Here is a 21331-nt window from a genome sequence, read left to right on the forward strand (position 1 = left end):
GTCACTGGAATAGGAATTGACCAGGAATAAGAATCTTAAATGTTCTCTCCCACCCTTACACAAGGTGTCCAGGTAAATTTATAATTACCATAACAACTGAGATTATCTAAATCCAAGTCTGGGATCACCTTGGTCTGCTCTGTGGTTCCAACAATAAACTGTCTTAATCTGCAGTTAAACTGCTGAGATAGCTTCAACACTTAAGAAACTAAAATTATAGGGGCAATTTTGAAAGGCCATAACAAATGTTACAAATAGTAAATTGAACAGAAACATATTTTAATAGCAGAATTCTATTAATTAATTCTGATGACATCACAGACACCAAAAATGAAGATTAAATGTCAGGCAATATATTCATTAGTTAGGCCTTTCACAACACTTTTCATGCATTGGAGGATATGACTTTTATTTCCAAACAATATCGATGCAAGATGCCAGGTGTATTTAGATAATGGTTAGAGTGAATTGTTGTAAAGCTCATCTGCTATCAAAGAAGCTTGGACATTTGATTTCCATTCATTCACCGAACATTGACATCTCTAGCAGGACTACTATTTTTATCCATGCTCTTCAGTGGCTAAAGCTCTGGCCAACTTTATGCTCATCTGCCTTATATACATTAACTCAGTTTCCCTCCCCACGGATGCTGCCTGGTCTGCCAAGTATTGGTATCAGTTTATTATTGTAACTTGTACCAAGGTACACTGAAAAATTTGTCTTGCATACCATTCATACACGTACAGGTAAATTCATTACGCAGTGCAGCTACATTGAGTTAGTACAGACTGCATGGAGGTAGTACAGGTAAAAAAAAATCAACAAAGTACAGAGTAAAGTGTCACAGCTACAGGGAAGTGCACTGCAGGCAGATAATAAGGTGCAAGGTCATAACAAGGTAGATTGCGAGGGTCAAGAGTCCATCTCATGGTATAAGGGAACCGTTCAATAGTCTTATCACCGTGGGACAGAAGCTGTCCTTGAGCCTGGTGGTATGTGCCCTCAGGCTCCTGTATCTTCTGCCTGATGGGAGAAGAGAGAATGGCCCAGGTGGGAGGGGTCTTTGATTATGCTGGCTGCTTTACCAAGGCAACAAGAGGTATAGATAGAGTTCATGGAGGGGAGGCTGGTTTCCATGATGCGCTGGGCTATGTCCACAACTCTCTGCAGTTTCTTGCGGTCCTGGGCAGAGCAGTTGCCGTACCAAGCCGTGCTGCATCCAGATAGGATGCTTCCTATGGTGCATCGATAAAAATTGGAGAGTGTCCAGAATCGACTCAGCTTTTTCTTTATGGAAAATGAAGAGAATAACATGTTTCCGTGATTTATTCATTAACAACTTTTTTATCTTTTGAACAGTTGTCTAATAAATACAATTTGCCTAGATCACACTTTTTTCAATACTTACAGATTAGAAATTTTTTTTTAAAAGTTACTATGCCTTCTTTTCCGACTCCATATAAAATTGAAATTACGGAAAAAATTTTAGGATTTAATCCCTAGCAGAAGGGCTTGACAGCAATAATTTATGATCTAATTATGAAAATACATCCAGAGACACTTGATAAAATTAAGAATGAATGGGAAAGAGAACTCCAGATACTTTTATCCACAGAGACATGGAAGAAAATTCTTCAATTAGTTAATACATCTTCAATGTGTGCCAGACACTCTTTGATACAATTTAAGGTGGCTCACAGGACCCATATGTCTAAGGATAAGCTAGCCCGTTTTTATCACCAAATGAATCCTATATGTGACAGATGTAAGTCGAAGGTGGCTTTCCCGACACATGTGTTTTGGTCCTGCCCTCTTTCGGAAAAATATTGGAAAGATATTTTTAACATTATTTCAACTGCATTGAATATAGATTTACAACCTCACCCAATCACTGCAATTTTTGGGCTACCAACGATGGAATCTGGCCACTTATCTGATGCTGCTTGTCGTATGATTGCCTTTGTTACATTAATGGCCAAGCGATCCATTTTGTTTAAATGGAAGGATCCAATACCCCCACCACTTTTCAATGGTTTTCTCAAACTATATCATGTTTAAACTTAGAAAAAATTAGGAGCGGCACTGTTGATTCTTCGCTTAAACTTGAGGAAGTTTGGAGTCCAGTCATTCAATTTTCATATGATATAGATCCCTTTTTAATAATCTTTGAACTTAAAGGAGCGGCGTTGATGACATAATAATGTTCTTTGTTCATCGAGAGATATCAGTCCAGTTTTAACTTCTTTTGAAATTTTTTTTAAGTTTGTTTCATTTTATTATTTACAATTTTTTCGATTTGTTTTTTAATACATCTTTTTCTTTCCCTTTTTGATTTTTTTTGTAATATATTTGCTTACTAAGAGACCGCGGGCCTAGAATATGTTTTTTCTTTATGATTATATGTCATAATTGTCCTCCCAATCTCTTTGTATTACGTGTATGATCACCGATGTTATATGTTTTAATCTGTATTAATTTGAAAATTAATAAAAAGATTGAAGGAGGAAAAGAAAAGAGTGTCAAAGGGGACATGCCAAATTTTTTTTAGCCTCCTGAGGAAGTAGAAGCACTGGTGAGCTTTCTTGGCCGTGGCGTCTATGTGGTTGGACCGGGACAGGCTATTGCTAATATTCACTCCCAGGAACTTGAAGCTCTCAGCCCTCTCTACCTCAGCACCATTGATGTAGACGGGTGCACGTACACCGCCCCCTTTCCTGAAGTCAATGACCAGCTCTTTTGTTTTGCTTACATTGAGGGAAAATTTGTTGTAATGACACCATGTCACTAAGCTCTCCATCTCCTTCCTGTACCCCGACTCATCGTTATTTGAAATACAGCCTACTACAGTGGTATCATCTGCAAACTTGTAGATGGAGTTAGAGCAGAATCTGGCCATGCAGTCATGAGTATATAGGGAGTAGAGGGCTGAGGACGCAGCCTTGTGGGGCACCAGTGTTGAGAATAATCGTGCCAGAGGTGTTGCTGCCTATGCTCACAGATTGTGGTCTGTTGGTCAGAAAGTCAAGGATCCAGTTACAGAGGGAGGAGTTGAGTTACAGGTCTCGGAGTTTGGTGATGAGTTTGCTTGGAATTATAGTATTGAAGGCAGAGCTGTAGTCAATAAACAATAGTCTAATGTAGATGTCTTTACTGTCCAGATGCTCCAGAGATAAGTGTAGGGCCAGGGAGATGGCATCCACTGTAGACCTGTTACGGTGGTAGGCAAATTGCAATGGGTCGAGGTTGTCTGGGAGGCTGGAGTTGATGCGTGCCACGATCAGCCTCTCAAAGCACTTCATTATGGTGGATGTCAGAGCCACTAGTCGGTGGTCATTAAGGAATGCTACCTTGCTTTTCTTCAGTACCAGGATGATAGTGGTCTTCTTAAAACAGGTGGGAACCTGAGACTGAAGCAGGGAGAGATTAAATACGTCTGCAAATACCCCCACCAGCTGATCAGCATAAGATCTGTGCGCTCATCCAGTGACACCATCTAGGTCAGATGCCTTCCTCAGGTTCACTCTCCGGAAGACTGACCTTACATCCTTGACAGTGACCACGGGTTCAGTTGCATCGGAGGCTATCAGTGTGGGTGGTGACAATCCACTTTTCTTCTGTTCAAAACACGCATAGAATGCATTAAGCATCAGGAAGGGACGCGCTGTTGTTAGCTATGCAGTCTGACTTAGTTTTGTATCCCATTATAGCATGTAAGCCCTGCCATAACTGACGGCTGGTCTGGGACTCTATTTTGAACCAGTATTGTCTTTTGGCATCCCTGATAGCTTTCCAGAGGTCGTATCTCGATTTCTTGTACAGGTCAGGACCACCAGATTTGTGTGCAGCAGTCCTCGACTTCAGTAATGAGTGGATCTCCTGGTTCATCCATGGTTTCTGGTTTGGGAACACCTGTATTGTTCTCTTTGGTACACAGTCCTCCACACACTTGCTGATAAAGTCCGTGACGGTAATGACATACTCATCTAGGCTGGCAGCTGATTCTTTGAACATGAACCAGTCCACTGACTCAAAGCAGTCCCGTAGAAGCTCACCTGTTTTCTCAGACCAGCACTGCATGACTCTCTGCACTGGATCCTCCCATTTCAGTTTCTGTTTGCACGCAGGGAGGAGGAGGACAGCCTGGTGGTCCAATTTACCAAAATGAGGGCGAGGGGTGGCTCAGAAGGCATCTTCCATGGCTGTATAGCAATGGTCAAGGGTGTTAAGGCCCCTGGTGGGACAGGAGACGTGCTGGTAGTACTTTGGAGTACTTCCAAACACCAGATGTATTTTTATGATATTCCATACTTCCTTGGTCATCATGACAAAGACGAGCAATACATTTAATTGGCAGATGATAATTATGGTCTTCCATCTCCTCAAAACATAACAGGTGCTCAAACTTTGATAAAGTTGGCCCGATGTATTTTTTTCACCAAATAAAAAAGATTCTCCAAATGTTCCGTGAAATAAATGATCATTGTAACATTTCTGTTCCCTCCTCTAAATTCAGATTCCCTTGTTGCCTTCTATTCCCCTTCAACTGCAGACGTCAAGAAGCAGTGACTGAAGCCTTGGTAATTCTCAAGTGCAAAGTTCAAGCTGTGAGAAAAGGATTAAAGGCAAGGACTACTGGACAAAAAAATGAACTCTACATTGAGGCAGGGAGACTTGAATCTACAATGCAAGACAGCTAAGGAGTATTAATTAACATAAAAATGAGTGAGGAATTCGCAGATCATTGGTTAGGATTATGCAGCAGGCATACTCTGGATCTGCAACAGTGCATGAAGTATTGGTCAAACCAGAGAATGCACAGTTCAAGAACCAGCTGCCTATATTCCATAGTACTTGGGTATAACAAAAGGGGAAATGACTTCTGGAACAAACACACACCCCGTGATAAAGATAAGCATTGAAGAGGAGAGACGGAAGTGCAGGAGGAGGAGTAACAAAGGCAGGAAAAACCTGTCTCTCAAAATGTCCGAAAGATATTGAATTCCTATTAATAAAGTTAAGCACAAGGATGGACTTGAGTGGCCCATAAAGTTACACAGCAAAAATAAACTGTCAGCCTTGGAAGTTCAGCTGTGGGAAACGACTGGATTTTGGTGGTAAATGTAAGTCGTTCCAAATAGAACCACCCGGATTTACCTGCTTAATTTGCCAGCAAGTCCAGGAATTCTACAATAGTAGTCAAATGTAGAAAACTTGAACTTAGCTGGCAACATGTTTCAATAGGCTCTACTGGAGGTTAGAAAAGGCTCTCTGATTATGCATCAGATTACCCTATTATTAAAGTTTATTATTTGAAAATTCATATTATTTCAGTTTTATTTAGATGTATATAAACTTATTATATTAGTTCATTTTTAATAGTCTGAATATCAGCTCAGAACAGGACTTTGCTGCCTGTCAAACTTTGCGGAGTTTCAAACATGGGGCTTTCTTGCACCATTCAGAACCCTGCTATTAGTCAAGCCTCCACTGGGGTCTGGGATATTTTAGGCCAGCAAAATAAACCCTCTCCATTTAAACAACTGGGTCTGGGGTGACTGCAGTGTATGATTGCACATGGCGAGTCCACACCACAAAGATCTGACCCAACTGGAATCAACAGCCAGGATCATTAAAAGATTAATAAACTTTTGAAAAGACAGAATATACAGGCAAGAAACTAGTGTCACCTAGGTACCAATGATTTGAAAAAAAGTTGAAGGGATAAAAGTATCATCCTCACCCTCCACTCCAACAATGATGAAAAGCTATTGCCTCGAGTACAATTGATAAGCTGTCAAAGAGTACACCACCTTACCCTGCTTTTGCTCAATTGCTTTTCTGAAAATAATTTATTTTTGGTAGCACATTTCAGATCATAGCCCACTGCATTTAAAAAAAAGCCTCCTTAAGTCAGCTCTGATACCTTTACCTTATGTATCCTTTAATTATTAATATTGCCATCATTGAATTCAATGACTTTGAACAAATCTTACAAAATTTTATCTTAGCCTTCTCTCAAACCTTGTTGGATTCATTTTCAAGATTTAGGCATCACAAGCAAGGCCAGTATTTATTGCTCATCTTCAAGTACCCTTGAGAAGATGGTGGTGAGCCACCTTCTGGTGAAGGTACTCCCACAGTGCGATTGGGTTAAGCGCTCCAGGATGTAGACTCTGCAATGAGGACCAGTGATATATTTCCAAGTTGGTACGGTGCACAATTTGGAGTAGATCTGCAAATGGTAGCATTGCATACTACCACCCCCACCCTCCTTAAGAACAACTGCAGCTTACCTAGTCTCTCCACCTAACTGAAGTCCAGCATCTCAGGTACCTTTCTGGTAAAACTCCATTGCACTTATCCCAGATTCTTGGTGCCCAGAATTAGCCACAGTACTGCAGAAAAGAACCTAGCTGTATTTTGTAAACGTTTAGAATAACTACCATGCTTTTAGAGATTGGTTCTTTTTATAAAACCAAGATCCCATTTGATTCTTTAAAAAAAATCCTCAACTTGTCCTGTCACAGAAGGATGTCCATAAGTGCCTGAAGGTGTACATGTACATAACTCCGATGCCTCACTAAATTTGTACCATTTGGATTACATTGTCTCAATTTTCTCGCCAAAGTGGATCCCCCTTCTCAACATTAAAATTAATCCACCTTGACCTGCCCTGTCTATATCCATCTGAATTCTGTTATGCTTGTTTGCGGAGTTCTTTGAAACCTGTGAACTTTAAAATTATGGCCAGTTTACCTAAAAATATAACAACATTGTTCACAGTTCTGCTGAATGCACCCTAAGAAGCCTCTAACATAAGAAATAGAAGTAGTAGTAGTTCACTTGGCCCTTTGAGCCTGTTCTACCATCTCTCAGGATCATGGCTGATCCACTTTCTAGATGCCTTTTTCCAGCACCATCCTCAACTCCCTTAATTTCCTTGAACAAAATCACTCTGTCTTGAATAAACTAAATCATTGTGGCTCCACAGCCCTCCAGGGTAAGAATTCCAACCACCTTGGCATGAAGAAATTTCATTTCAACCCAGTCCAAAATAGAATTTCCAAGTTTCAATGAGATCACCTCTCATTCTTCTGAACTCCAGAGAACACATGCTTTGTCTACTCAATCTCTCCTCATACCTACCATTTTCAAAATAGTCTAATGAATGTTAGCTGCACCCCTTGGACAGTACATACATGCTTTTGTAGACGAGATCAAAACTGATCACAATAATCCCAGTATAGTCTCACCAAGGCTTGTATCTATATTCAAATACTCTCATAATAGAGATTAACATATCCTGTGCCTTCCTAATCACTTGCCACACCTGTATGTTTTCTCAGTAACTTGTATAAAGGCTGCATTGATCCTTTTGAACATCAATAGTCTCTTATTATTTAAAAAAATACTCTGCTTTTCTGTTTGGTACACCACAGTGGATAACTTCACATCTTCTATTGTATACTACATTAGTGCTCTTGCCCACTGACTCAGGTTGTCCATCTCCCTTGAAGCCTCTTTACATCCTCCTTCCAACTCACAATCCCACCCAGCTTCTTTTTTCTCATTCACACACAAGGAAATATAACATTGTCAGCCAAACTGTTGCGCTACATTGCAAACAGCTGGGACCCAAGCACCAATCGCTGTGGTACCCTGCTAATAGCAGCCTTTCAAAAACCAGAAAGATCAGTTTATTCCTACTCTTTGCTTTCTATCTGATAACCAATTCTTAATACACTTCATTATCCTCAAAGCTGTATGTTCTGATCTTGTTGACCAACCTCCTGTGTGAAACATTATTAAAAGCCATCTGTAATTGCAAATACACCATGTCTACTGGTTTTGCCTTTTCTATTCTACTTGTAACATCCTTAGAGGACTTTAATAGATGAGTCAAACATGATTTTCCTTCCAATAAATCCACACTAACTCTTCACAGTCCCATTAGTCTTCTCAAAATGGCCTGTTATTACATACTTAATTATTGATCCCAACATTTTCTCTGCAACTGAGATTAGACAGACACGTCAGCAGTTCTTCCTCTTCCTTGTTTCCTTAATAGTAGGGTATCCCTTGAATACTGGCACTCATTTTACACTGCTTCAGATATCAGGACAAATAATTGGAACTAACTCCAACCTGTGTATACTTCACTGCAAACAGGCAATGCCCACATTATGGCCATTCTGGTAATTGAAATCCACCTTTACAGAATTCACAAAATCACAATCCAAAAATCTGAGATACAGAATAAAATTCACTCATAAAATTTATGTGAAGCAAGTACATAAATAAACCGATCGTACAGGTCAATTCATTACACAGTGCAGTTACACTGAGTCAGTACAGACAGCATCGATGTAGTACAGGTAAAAACAATAACAGTAGAATAAAGTGTTATAGCTACAGAGAAAGTGCAGTGCAATAAGGTGCAAGGTCACAACAAGGTAGATCATGAGGTCAGAGTCCATCTCATTGTATAAGGGAACTGTTCAATAGTCTTATCACAGTGGGGTAGAAGCTGTCCTTAAGCTTGGTGGTACGTGCCCTCAGGCTCCTGTATCTTCTACCCGATGGAAGAGGAGAGAAGAGAGAATGTCCCGGGTGGGTGGGGTCCTTGATTATGCTGGCTGCTTCACCAAGACAGCGAGAGGTAAAGACAGATGCGCTGATATGGTTATGAATAGCTTGGATTGTAGTGTTGAAATCAACTTTGAAACCTGTTCTTAAATCTGAAGATTTATTCAAGTTGTCATAGCACATCTGATACCAATATCTCCTTAGAGGTATAGTATTCAAAAATTAACACCATGGGCTGATTCATGCCCTGCTCCCCCAACAACCCCACCAAGCACTATGACAGCCTTTGACAGGTGGCAAGGCTGAGATGGAACTTGACCTCTGTCAAAAGCTGTGGCTTTGCAAGTTTCCAATGACACAGATATTCAGACATAAATAATAAAATTGTTGTATATAATTTTTAAGGAAGTTAATTTTTAAAGGAAATAAAATTGATCAAAATATATTAAAACACCAAGTAAACAATTAATACAAGAAACTTAGAATAGAAAGTGCTTGAGACACTCAACAGGTCACGCATCATCTGTAGAAAGAGAAATAATTATTTCACCCTTCACCAGAATGTTGGTTCTGAAAGGTCCCTGACCTGGAACGTTAACGGTTTCGCTTTCCACAGAAACTGCAAGGCCAGATGAGTGTTTCCAGCATTTTCTGTTTTATTTCAGATCTCTAGTATCTCCAGTTTTTTGGTGTTCTATACAAGTCAAGCACCACTTCCTTTTTGAATTTTTAATCCCCGAGATCAAAGTTCCATTCACTTTCTTATTTCTTTTTGTACCTGTGTATCAGATCTAGTCATGTATGTATCTTAATTGATCTTTGGCGTCTTTTAATGTTCTGCTCCAATCTATTCAAGTAAATCTTTCACAGTTCATGCATAAATCTGGTTTACGTAACTGGTACAGAAAATAATTAAAGCCACTGGTACTCTGTCCTCGAGCATCACGTTCTATTTGACATTATTTTTTGTGTTGCTGTATTCCCTTCCATTCCATCCCATATATTTACAGAATATAAGTTACAAGTTACCTAATAGTTATACAAGGCCAGGAAAGACTACATCTGTAAATAATGAGAGAAATTCTGTGATCCATGTCTGGGAAGGATATCTTAACCTTGGAGGGAATGCAGAGTACTTTACCAGAATAATACCTGCACTACAAGAGTTAAATTATGAGAGAAAACAATCAGACTTACATCAAACCAGATTTGATGAAATATTTCAATGTAACATCTACCTTACTTCCACTGCTAAGGGTCCAGAAATAGGAGACAAAACCCAAGAATGAAAGCCAGGCCTTTCAATAGTGAAGCTGGGAAAATTTCAACATGCTACAGCCCAATTAATGCCTCATCAATTGTTGATTTAAAATCTTAAAGATGAAAGATTTTGTTAACCAATGTGTTAAGGGATGCAGATGATGAATATGTGAAACTCCATCACAGACATTCATTATCTCATTGAGCAGCAGAACAGGTTCGAGGGGTTGAATTACCTACACCTTTTCCCATGGACAAACAAACATATTCCATCACTCATGTATGGTTAAAATATGAGATCATAATATAGGTATAGATATATAAAACTATATATTTTTTAATATACATCAGTAGTTACAGCTACAAAATTGTCAGATCCTTTCTTGAAAAATCTACATTATTATTCTGAAACAGGCTCAGGTATGAGAGGCTTCCAATCCAGTTCTGTGGGTTCTGAGATGGCTGATGAGGCCAGTGTGGGACTTGAAGACACTGTCACAGGTGAAGAAGAAAATGTTTGATGAGTGACAAGTAGTTGTTTTGTTTGTAAAATCCTCCCAATTTTCTCAAAACCTCCTTTAAAAAGCATAACATCTCTGGTGAAATCTCACACTCAACATCAGCAAGACCAAGGAAGTCAGGAGAACACACACCAGTCTTCATTGAGGGGTCAGTGGCGCAAAGAGTGAGCAGCTTCAAGTTCCTGGGCGTCAACATTGCAGAGGATCTATCTTGAGCCCAACACACTGATGCAATCAGGAAGAAGGCACGCCAGCAACTCTAGTTTGTTAGGAGTTTGAGGAGATTTTGTATGTCACCAAAGACAGTTGCAAATTTCTACAGATGTACAGTGGAGAGCATTCTGATTGGTTGCATCACCGCCTGGTATGGAGGCTCCAATGAGCAGAATCGAAAGAGGCTGCAGATGGTTGTAGACTCACCCAGCTCCATCAGGGGCACAACCCTCCCCACCATCAAGGACATCTTCAAGAGGCAGTGCCTCAAGAAGGCTGCATCCATCATTAAGGATCCTCACCATCTGGGACATGCCCTCTTCACGTTACCACCATTGGGAAGGTGGTACAGAAGCCTAAAAACCCATACACAATGTTTTCAGAACAGCTTCTTCCCCTCTGCCATCAGATTTCTGAACTGTCCATTTCTGATTTCTGAAATCCTTCTGCCATCCACATTGGGTTTCTGTGTCCTCTTGAAAATAAACTACTAATACATATTAAAAATATATATCTATATTATAGCATCAGATTTCAACCTTACATGAATGAGACCTGTACAAGAGGGATGGGATGCACCTGAACTGGAGGGGAACCAGTATCCTTGCAAGGAAGTTTGCTAGTGCTACCCAGGAGGGTTTAAACTAGAGTGACGGGGGTTGGGAACCAGAGCAGCAAGGCAGCAAGTGGAGGGGTTGAGAAAGTGGGAGTTATGACAACTAAGTCTGAAAGGAAAGACAGGTAGAGACAGGTTAATGAACACGGTGAAACTGATAGGCTGAAGTGTGTTTATTTTAATGTAAGGAGTATTATGGGTAGGGCAGACGAACTTACAGCCTGGATCAGTACATGGATTTATGATATTGTGGCCATTAGGGAGACTTGGTTGCGAGAGGGACAGGACTGGCAGCTCAACATTCCTGGGTTTCAATGTTTTAGATGAGATCGAGAGGGAGTTAAAAAAGGTGGAGGAGTTGCATTACCAGTCAGGGAGAATGTCACAGTTGCACTCAGAGAGGACACACCGGAGGGCTCATCCACTGAGGCAATATGGCTAGACCTCAAAAAGAAGAAACATGCAATTAGTCTGATGAGATTATACAGTAGATCTCCCAATAGCCACTGAGGGGTAGAGGAACAGATATGCAGATAGATTATGGAAAGATGCAAAAGCAGAATGTTGTCATAGAGGGCAACTTTAACTTCCCCATTGTTGACGGGGATTTCCTTACAGCAAGAGGCTTAGATGGGGCAGAATTTCTTCAGTACATTCAAAAAGGGTTCTTGAACCAGAATGTGGGTAGTTCAACTACTTTGTCTATACTTCTCGCTGCCTCAGTAAAGCAGCAGCATGATCAAAGACACCACCCATCCCGAACATCCTCTCTTCTCCCCTCTCCCACCAGGCAGAAGGTACAAAAGTCTGAAAACATGTACCACCAGGCTCAAGGACAGCTTCTACCCCACTGTGATAAGACTATTGAACAGTTCCCTTATACAATGAGATGGACTATGACCTCACGATCTATCTTGTTGTGACCTTGCACCTTATTGCACTGCACTTTCTCTGTAGCTGTGACACTTTACTCTGTACTGTTATTGTTTTTACCTCTACTACTTCAATGCACTCTGTACTAACTCAATGTAACTGCACTGTATAATGAATTGACCTGTACAATCAGTTTGTAAGACAAGCTTTTCACTGTACCTCAGTACAAGTGACAATAATAACCCAATACCAATACCATAAGCCTGGCCAGGTGATTGGCCTTTCAGTGGGAGAGCATTTTGGGAACACTGATCACAACTCCTTAAGTTTTAAGGTATTTATGAATAAGTCTCAACCTCACAGAAAGTACTAAATTGGTGGATGACAAATTATGACATTATTCGACAGGAGGTAGGGGGGAGTTAACTGGGAGCGGCTGTTATTAGGCAAGTTCACATCCGACATGAGGGATTTGTTCAAAGACCTGCTGATCAGAGCTCAGGACTGGCATTTTCCAGGAAGGAGGAAGGACAAGACGGCAAGGTAAGAGAACCTTGGATGACAGGAGAGGTTATGAGGCAGCAAAGAGCTCAAGCAGGTGATTAAGGCGGCCAAAAGGGGCCATGAAACGTCCTTGGCAAGTAGAATTAAAGAGAATCCCAAGGCATTTTATATGTGCATTAAAAACAAAACAATAACTAAGGAGAGGGTAGCACCACTCAAAGATAAAGAAGGGAATTAATGCTTGGAGTCAGAGGATGTGGGCGAGGCACTAAATGAGTACTTTGCGACAGTTTTCACCAGGGAGAAGGACGGAGGGTAGTGAGATTAGTGTGGGGCGTGCTAATGTGCTTGGGCATTTTGAGATCCAGGTAGTGGTGGATATATTCCAGGTTATTGAAAGAGGCAAGGGATGAAATTGCTGGGGCCTCGATGAAGACCTTTGAATCCTCGCTAGCAACAGGCGAGGTCCTAGAGGACTGGAGAGTAGCCAATGTTGTTCCTTTGTTCAAGGAGGAAATTAGGGATAATCCAGGAAATTCTGACAGCCCTCTACAATGTCCACAACTCCATCAATCTTTGTCATCTGCAAACTTACTAACCCACCCATTGACATTTTCATCCAAGTCATTTGTGGTAGGAAGGCTACTGGAGAGGATTCTTGGGGATAGCATTTACACACATTTGGAAAAACATGGCCTGATTTGGACAGTCAGCATGGCTTTGTGCAGGGCAGGTCATGGCTTACAAACATGATTGAGTTTTTGGAGGAGGTGACAAAGGTGATTGATAAGGGAAGGGCCAAGGATGTTGTCTGCATGGAAAGGCATTTGACGAGGTCCCCCACAGTACGCTGATCCAGAAGATTAAGATGCATGTGATCTATGGGGACTTGGTAGTTTGGATTCAGAATGGACTTGCCCATAGAAGACAGAGGGTAGTAGTCAATGGGTCTTATTCTAGCTGGAGTTCCACAGGTATCAATGCTGGGGCCTCTATTATTTGTGATATATACAAATGACTTGGATGAAAATGTCAATGGGTGGGTTAGTAAGTTTGCAGATGACAAAGATTGATGGAGTTGTGGACGTTGTAGAGGGCTGTCAAAGGATAAAACAAAATATAGATCAGTTACAGCTATGAGCAGAGAAATGGCAGATGGCGTTTAATCTGAGCAGGTGTGAGGCGTTGCATTTTGGGAGATCAAATGTAAGGCAAAAGTATACAGTTACATACTACGTCAATGTACAGAGGGATCTTGGGATCCAAGTCCATAGCTTCCTGAGAAAGGCTGCACAAGCAGATAGGGTGGTAAAGAAGGTGTATGGCATGCTTGCCTTCATTGGTGGGGACACTGAGTAAGAGAACAAGTTATGTTGCAGCTGTATAAAACTTTGATTAGAGCACACTTAGAGTATTGTGTACAATTCTGGTCGCCCCAATACAGGAAGGATGTGGAAACTTTGGAAAGAGTTCAGAAGAGGTTTACCAGGGTCCTGGCTGGATTACAGGACAGGTTAGACAAACTTGGGTTGTTTTCACTGGAGCACTGGAAGCTGAGGGGAGACCCACTAGGTCTATAAAATTATGAGAGGCATAGATAGGATAGACAGTCAGAATCTCTTTCCCAGGAGAGATATGTCAAGTTCTTGAGGATATGCATTTAAAGGTAAGAGGGGTAAAGTTTAAAGGAGATGTGTGGGGCTTTTGGACTTTTTCCCCCCACACGGAGAGTGGTAGGTGTTCAGAATGGGCTGCCAGCAGTAATGGTGGAAGCAGATATGGTAGTGGCATTTAAGAGGCTGTTAGATAGATAGAACTGGCGTGTGATGGGTGGATCCAGGTGAGGGGGGTGATAGGCAGGTGCGGAAAGGGGAGAATGGGCACACAAGCCCTTGCTCCACTCCTTCCCCCCCCCCCACCTTTTTATACTGGCTATATGCCCTCTTTCTTTCCAGTCCTAACGAAGAGTCTTAATCTGAAACATCAACCGTCCATTTCCCTCCATAGATGCTGCCTGACCCGCTGAGTTCCTTCAGCTTCTTTGTATTAAACGTATTTCAGACTTAATTTATAGTGCATAAGCTCTCCCAGGTTCCTATCCAAAAGCTTTTCTTTAACATTAAAAATCAGATAATCTGCTTCAGCTGTTTTAGGTGAGGGCTAAATATAGGTCATTGCCCCGAGAATTATTCTACCATTCCTCTTCAAAAAATGAAGCCATGGGGATCTTTTCTATTAACTCAATAGGAACACCCATCATGATACCCAGTCCAAAAGAAAGCACCTCAATGAGTACATTGTCTGACGTGATGGTTAAATGTATGGTCCTTGCTGGGCTTCAAGAGAAATTGTGAACAACCCAAAATAGGGAAAAACAGCCAAGTCTAACTAACTCAATTCCTCTTCAGAGGAACTGGCAGAGACTCAATGAGCCAACTGACCTACCCCTGTCTGATTCTATACCAGTACTATTTTTCATGAAGGCTAAAATTCTGATAATCTGGCAACCTTAGGAATTCATTGGTGCAAAACTGGTAGGTTTCTGGACTGCTGGATTTAACTCACACTAATACATAATGCACTTATTTCACTTTTTTTAAAAAAGATCCTGCACAATGGCATAATAAGTCATCCAGCAAAGCCACAGGGCCCTGGTGCATCTCAAAGGAGCGTGGGAATGGGGGCCAAGTGAGCCAGATACCAAACCATAGGTATTTACCAACAATAGAACAGCAGATAATCAGAGTTTCACTGTATACCAATATGCTGATAAACAAAAATTGAAACGAGTAAATCGCACGATGGTATTGGCTTGAAATCATTTCCAGTTTATTGATTTTTGTTAGCAATGACTATCACAATGAATAAAAATAGCACATTCCTTAATGCACTGAAAGGTCCAACAGTTTAATCTTAATATTGCTGGTCATGATGAAGGCACAAAAAATGAAATACTCAGCAGGTCAGGCAGCACCTGGGGAGTGAGAAACAAACTTAATGTTTCACATTGATGACCTTGGATCAAAAAGGTAAGAAAAAATTGAAATCAAATTGATTTTTTTAAACTTAAAACATGTTTCTGAGTATTTCTAGTCCTATATTTTTATTTGACCCTTCTCAGTATTTATGTAAAAGGTACTCCTCTGCTTGCAAGTAACATCACTAAAATATAACATGTAAATGAGGAGCAGAAAGGTACAAAAACCTTAAGTACAATATAAATGATAATACAAAACATACACCATTAAGATACACTCTGTGTCAGGATTCATTTTCAACCATTCGCATCATACAACTATCTTAAAGAATGGTGTACTTACAATCCTAATTCTCCCTTGTACTTTTAACTTAAATATTTGCAAATCTATTACTCATTATGGGTATTGCACTGTTATGACAATATTTCAATTTGGATTATGACCATTGCATACAACTTCCACTTCACTGAAGGCTTCCACACATTGACAAAGACTATCAAGATCCTCATTTCAAAAGGCCAAAATCAAATAGTCACCTATTAAATAGTATATCAATGCTGTGCAAACTGCTTCATAAAAAACACTTTTCTTCACAGCAAGAGTTCTTCCTGGTAACAGTCACAAAAGCACTGCAATTAACTTGTAACAGACACTATTACACATTTAAATTACAAAATGTAATGTATTAGTCAACAGTTTCAATCACAAAATAGATTATAATTCCATGAAGATGGTAAAATATTTTCACAAAAAGGAACACAGAGGTAACTTCATAGCTGCAACGTGTTCCACTATATATTTAATTTTCCATTCAGATAAATATCTTGCAATCATTTTGAAGAATCTGCTAGAATTCATCATAGAATTCATCTTTTCTTTTCCTCATACTTAATTTTAATTCTCATTTAGCAGCACATGGCAAAATATTTCCTGTGACACAATATAGATCTGGAAAGCAGGATTTTCCAAATGTAATACAACAAAAAAAATCCAAAAGGGGCTTTTAAGAAATAAATATGATTAATATCTTAGACTGCATTCAATTCTTGAAAACACTCTTGGTTTTCAAGAGACCACTCTTGGTTTTCAAGAGACCACTAACCCCTTGAATGAAAATTTTGTAGCTTAAAACATATTCATCTGACAGTAGATAGTTTCAGAATGTTCACATCCATGCAATAAAGTAATCTCATTGTTCCCACAAGCTGTTTAGAACAATGAATGCATATAAACATCCTGAACAATTAAATCACATTTCAGTCAGTTTTGTGTCCCAGGAATACAGATTTTAATATATCTGTACAGCAATAATCTTTACCTAATCACAAATATACCTGGATGGGGTGATAAAGTGTAGTTATCTTGGAAGATCTTTAAACTTTACTGAGTATCTCTGTTCTTATCATGGATTATATTCTTATAGGTACACATATTAATGCAGGGTATAAAATGTTTGGTTGTATAAATTTGCACGAGAGATTACAATCATTAACAATGCAAGTTTTCACAGAGGTTTTGTCTTAGAGCCATAAACAGTGCCGAGTTTCAAAATGTTTCAAAGAACCACGATAGATGTATCATCAATTTCATTAATTCTGCAGTCACAATGTAAATATAAAACAGAAAATGCTGGAAATACTTGAAAGGTCTGCCAGCACAGCATACAGCTGATGATACAAAGATAGGTAGATTAGCAAATTGTGAGGAGTATCCAGAGAGCCTGCAAGGGAAATACAGATAGGCAAAGACAGTAGTGAGCAGATAGTACACAAATCTGGGAAAATGAGGTTATCCAATTTGGAAGGACGAAAGGAGAAGCAAATTGTTATTCAAATGGAGTTTGGAGTACAAAGGGATCTGGGGGACCAAGGACATGAAAATGGAATGTGGGCACAGCAAATAATTAGGAAAGATAACAGAACATCAAGCTTTGTTACGGAGTAAGGAGTAGGGAAGATTTGATGCAACTTTACGCAGCGCTGGTGAGACCACAGCTGAAGTACGGCATACAGTTTTGGTCTCCACATTAAAGAAAGATGTGCTTGCTTTGGAGGTAGTGCAGAGATGGTTCACCAGACTAATTCCTGGGATGAAGGGGATGACAAATAAAGAAAGGTTGAACAGGTTGGGCCTATACTAAATGGAGTACAAAGAGAGGTGATCTTATTGAAATGTATAAAATTCTGAGGGGGGCTGACAGGGTGGGACGCTTCTCCTAAAGGGGGTATTTAGATTCATGCAGGACAGTTTCAGAATAAGGGGTCTCCAATTCAAAGGTGAAGAGAAATCTCTTCCCATGAATCTTTTTGTAATTCTCTATTCCAGAAAGCCATGGAGGAAGAGACACTAAATATACGAAGGTGGAGATTGACAATCATTTGAACCACAAGGGAGTCAAAGATATTGGGGAAAAGCAGGAATGTGGTGTTGGAAGTCAACATTGGATTAGTCATCATCTTAATGAATTTGCCTTGAGGGGCCAAAGAGTCTACCTAAGCTCCTATTTCTTCTGCTGACTGATCTGCCTCTTACAGTATTTTCTGTTTTATTTCTAATTTCTGGCATCTGTAGCATTTTGCTTCTGGTTTCATCAATTGTCCCCATGGATTTTATTCCAGAAAACTGTGAAGTCAAAGTATGAATCATATCTACATTCTAATCAGATTAAGTATCATTAATGTCAATTAGAAAGTGGTATATCGAGTATTCACAATATTCAAGCACCCAACTCCTCCATATTTGTGGCAGCAGTTACCTCTTCCAAATACTGACGACAGTTGACCAATCCATTGATCTACAAGTTTATACCTCAAACTCATATACATCTGAAAGAGCTGGCTGAAACACACTCTCAGCACCAAGTGTGTTTTCCAACTATCGTGGGGAGCATCAGTACATTTTCATTTCCAGTGTTTTCATTAGTTACAGACACTAAGAACTCCTGACTTAGAAAACAAAGCAGAGCTTGTCAATATGAATGTGCCTCTTAATGTCTTGTGCAGCTCTGATTTGTAAACAGTAATATGTACACTGTTATATCTTCTGTTTCCAATTACTAGCTCCTAGATAAGATGTCTAGCCCCTGGAGAGGCCACTGGCTGGTTTCAAAGAAAAGAATGACCTTCAAAGCTTTTGTGCAGTACATTAATCTAAGATTCATGACAACACAACATCAAGATGAACAGCATTCCATCTCTTGTTGTTATAGTATCAGACATGCTTAGCCATTTCAGTTTTTTTGTTATAACAATCAAAAGTTAATTCAACCCCTAGCTCTTGCCCAATAATCCTGTATCTTTCCTTGCTTCAAAAGTTTGTCTATTTTCAAAAAGCAGAATAATCTATTTCTCAAATTCTCATTGTAGTAAAACCATTCATATTCCAACAACTCTCTGCATGTTTTTACTGTTTCACTGATCTTAGTGTTAATCTTGTCCCCACTCTTGGGAAACGATAAATGCAAAAAGATGTTGACTCTTAAAACATTGCCACATGAGTGCCATGGTACCTTAAATATTTACATTCAAAGTTCCATGTATTCCACTATTACAGTATTGGAATAAATGAGAAGCCATGAATTGAATTCCTCTTTGCACCAGTCCTTTTCCATAACTAATTACAAACAAAATCAAATAAAGAGCATTCGAAATCTGTAAAATGATCCAACAGATCTGCTCATGATACGAATCCCATTCATGACTTGAATAAAACTAAAGCAAGTGTGCCCCTTCAGCCCTACAGAACAGCTGAGGTTTCTCAACCCATGCCCATTCCACATCATTGAAGCAAAGCTTTGATGACAATTGATCACATCATTACTGCAGGAAGCAGTGGCTGCCTGCCAACATTTCCATTTGCATAATAATACAAAAATAAACTTATTATACTTACCATTTCTTTGTGCACTCCACCATTAATTCTTGGTATGAAGCCACAAACTGGAACTTGGATGCATGTTTCCCTACACGTTGTAATCGTTTCCACACTGAAGCCATGATTATTCTATTGCTTTTGGTCAGATGGATTCAGGTGTATTACACAACTTCGGTTCTTCAGGGATTAAAATTTAATAGAGTTGATCCTTTATGAAGGATTGCATTTCTTTCTCGTCGTTCATTTAGAAAAAAATCTCAAATAGGATGAAACATTCCAGTACAGATTGCAAAGTACTCCAATAAACTTCATGACAGTGACAGGAAATTGCTGTCAATTCACGTAGTCATTCCTCTTGTATTAAGTGACGTTGAATCATCAGGCCTGGAAACTGAGACAAATGACACATGGATACAAGACTAAAATAAAATGCAAACAGATATTTTATGCAGTCATATTGCCAGCAAGCTAAAACTTACTAAGACAAACTGGTTTTAAAACTATTCCTGAACTATTTTCTGAGATCGAGTTCAACTGCTCGTAACGCATGCCATTTCTCTTCCTGTGTATTAAATATTTGATTTAGTGCGAACTCAACAATTCTGCACAACATAAAATTGAACTATAAAATATAAAATTCATCACGTACGCAATTCTTTCATCTCCTTATCTGAAATGCATTATTCGTTGCAGCAAAAGAACATCTTAAAAATTGAAGCTAATTATAAACGTTTACGAATAATAATATTTCAACTGATCGAAATAGATGAAGGATGGGAGGAGGCTCAAACAGGACATAAACATAGGCATGGACGGGTTCCCTGAATGGCTTAATTCTGTACTGTATGCGCATTTCTTTTTAAAAAAACACAAATATCATAACAAACTAAACAAGCAGCTATTAGTTAATATGCAGATATCGCCGCACAAAAATCAGGAGGCATCAAGGCTACACACAAAAAAATGACAGTTGAAGGGTGAGTGAACATGTCAGATGGAGTCTTTGTTTTCCCAGCTGAGAATATGCCCTGAATGAAGATAAACAATGCATTTACCACCACCACCCCCGTCTGCCTGTGTGTGGACAAACAGGCGCTTCCCCAAATCCCCAGAACAGAATTCGACCTGTTCCACTGAGCCCAATCATCTCCACCCCCCCCCCCCCATTCCCATCACCACCCGTCCATCCTCATCACCTCGCACCCTCAACCCTCCTCCTGCTCCCCCCACCCCCCTCACCCAGTGGAAGAAATCATCAGCAACTCCAATGGGGATTCAGGAGACGGATCCCCGGCCTTGGACCTGGACGTGGACCTGGACCCGGACCTGGACCCGGGCCCGGGCCGCAGCTCTCGCCGAACCCTGCTGATGAAAGCTCGCCGTCCCCGCCGTCACTCGGAGGCGCGGGTGTGCAAGGCCGGCCGCTCACACGGACCCACTCACCGTGCAAGTCGCCCATCACAGCCTGCGAGCCACCGGCGGCCGCAGCGTCGGCGGCACCGCCTCCATACTCCCTCGCAACGCGCAAAGCCGGAGGAGCCCGTCCGAAACTGAGAGATAATGGAGCACAGGAGCCGGACGGCCACCGCAGCCTAGGAGCGCCGACTGACGGTGGGGTGGAGAGCGGGGCGGAGCCCGCAGAGAGAGAGAGAGAGGGGGGGGGGAGGGGGGGGGTGGAAGAGATAACTCGCACTAACCTGCTACCAGTCGCGCGGCAACACGCCCGGCCCACAACAACCGCCGTCCGCAGCCCATTGGCCGGCGCCGTGGAGGAGGAACGTCAATCAGAAAGGATGGGCGGGTTAAGACTGTATTTCCGCTGGTGAAGATAGGTGGAACCGTAGGCGCTGGAGGGTAGAGAAAGAGGAGGGACGGAGGTTTATAGAGGGAAGGACCGGGAGGGAGGG

General features: G+C 40.6%; 1 protein-coding gene across 7 annotated transcripts in view; it reads right to left on the reverse strand.

Moving 5' to 3' along the window:
* Nucleotides 1-21045, reverse strand: part of ehbp1 (EH domain binding protein 1) — a 315890-nt gene extending 294845 nt beyond the window's left edge. For 5 of the 7 annotated variants that reach the window (XM_052011160.1, XM_052011164.1, XM_052011162.1 and 2 more), the window contains exons 1-2: nucleotides 20868-21045; nucleotides 19443-19815 (exon numbers count right to left, since the gene is read on the reverse strand). In XM_052011160.1, coding sequence (XP_051867120.1) covers nucleotides 19443-19546 — 104 coding nt within the window. In that variant the 5' untranslated portion in view covers nucleotides 19547-19815; nucleotides 20868-21045. The remainder of the gene's footprint in view (nucleotides 1-19442; nucleotides 19816-20867) is intronic. The other 2 variants (XM_052011159.1, XM_052011163.1) reach the window with 2 other exon arrangements.
* Between the last annotated feature and the right edge of the window lie 286 nt (nucleotides 21046-21331).

The sequence above is a fragment of the Pristis pectinata genome, chromosome 3 (assembly GCF_009764475.1).
Source record: "Pristis pectinata isolate sPriPec2 chromosome 3, sPriPec2.1.pri, whole genome shotgun sequence".
Lineage (NCBI taxonomy): Eukaryota > Metazoa > Chordata > Chondrichthyes > Rhinopristiformes > Pristidae > Pristis > Pristis pectinata.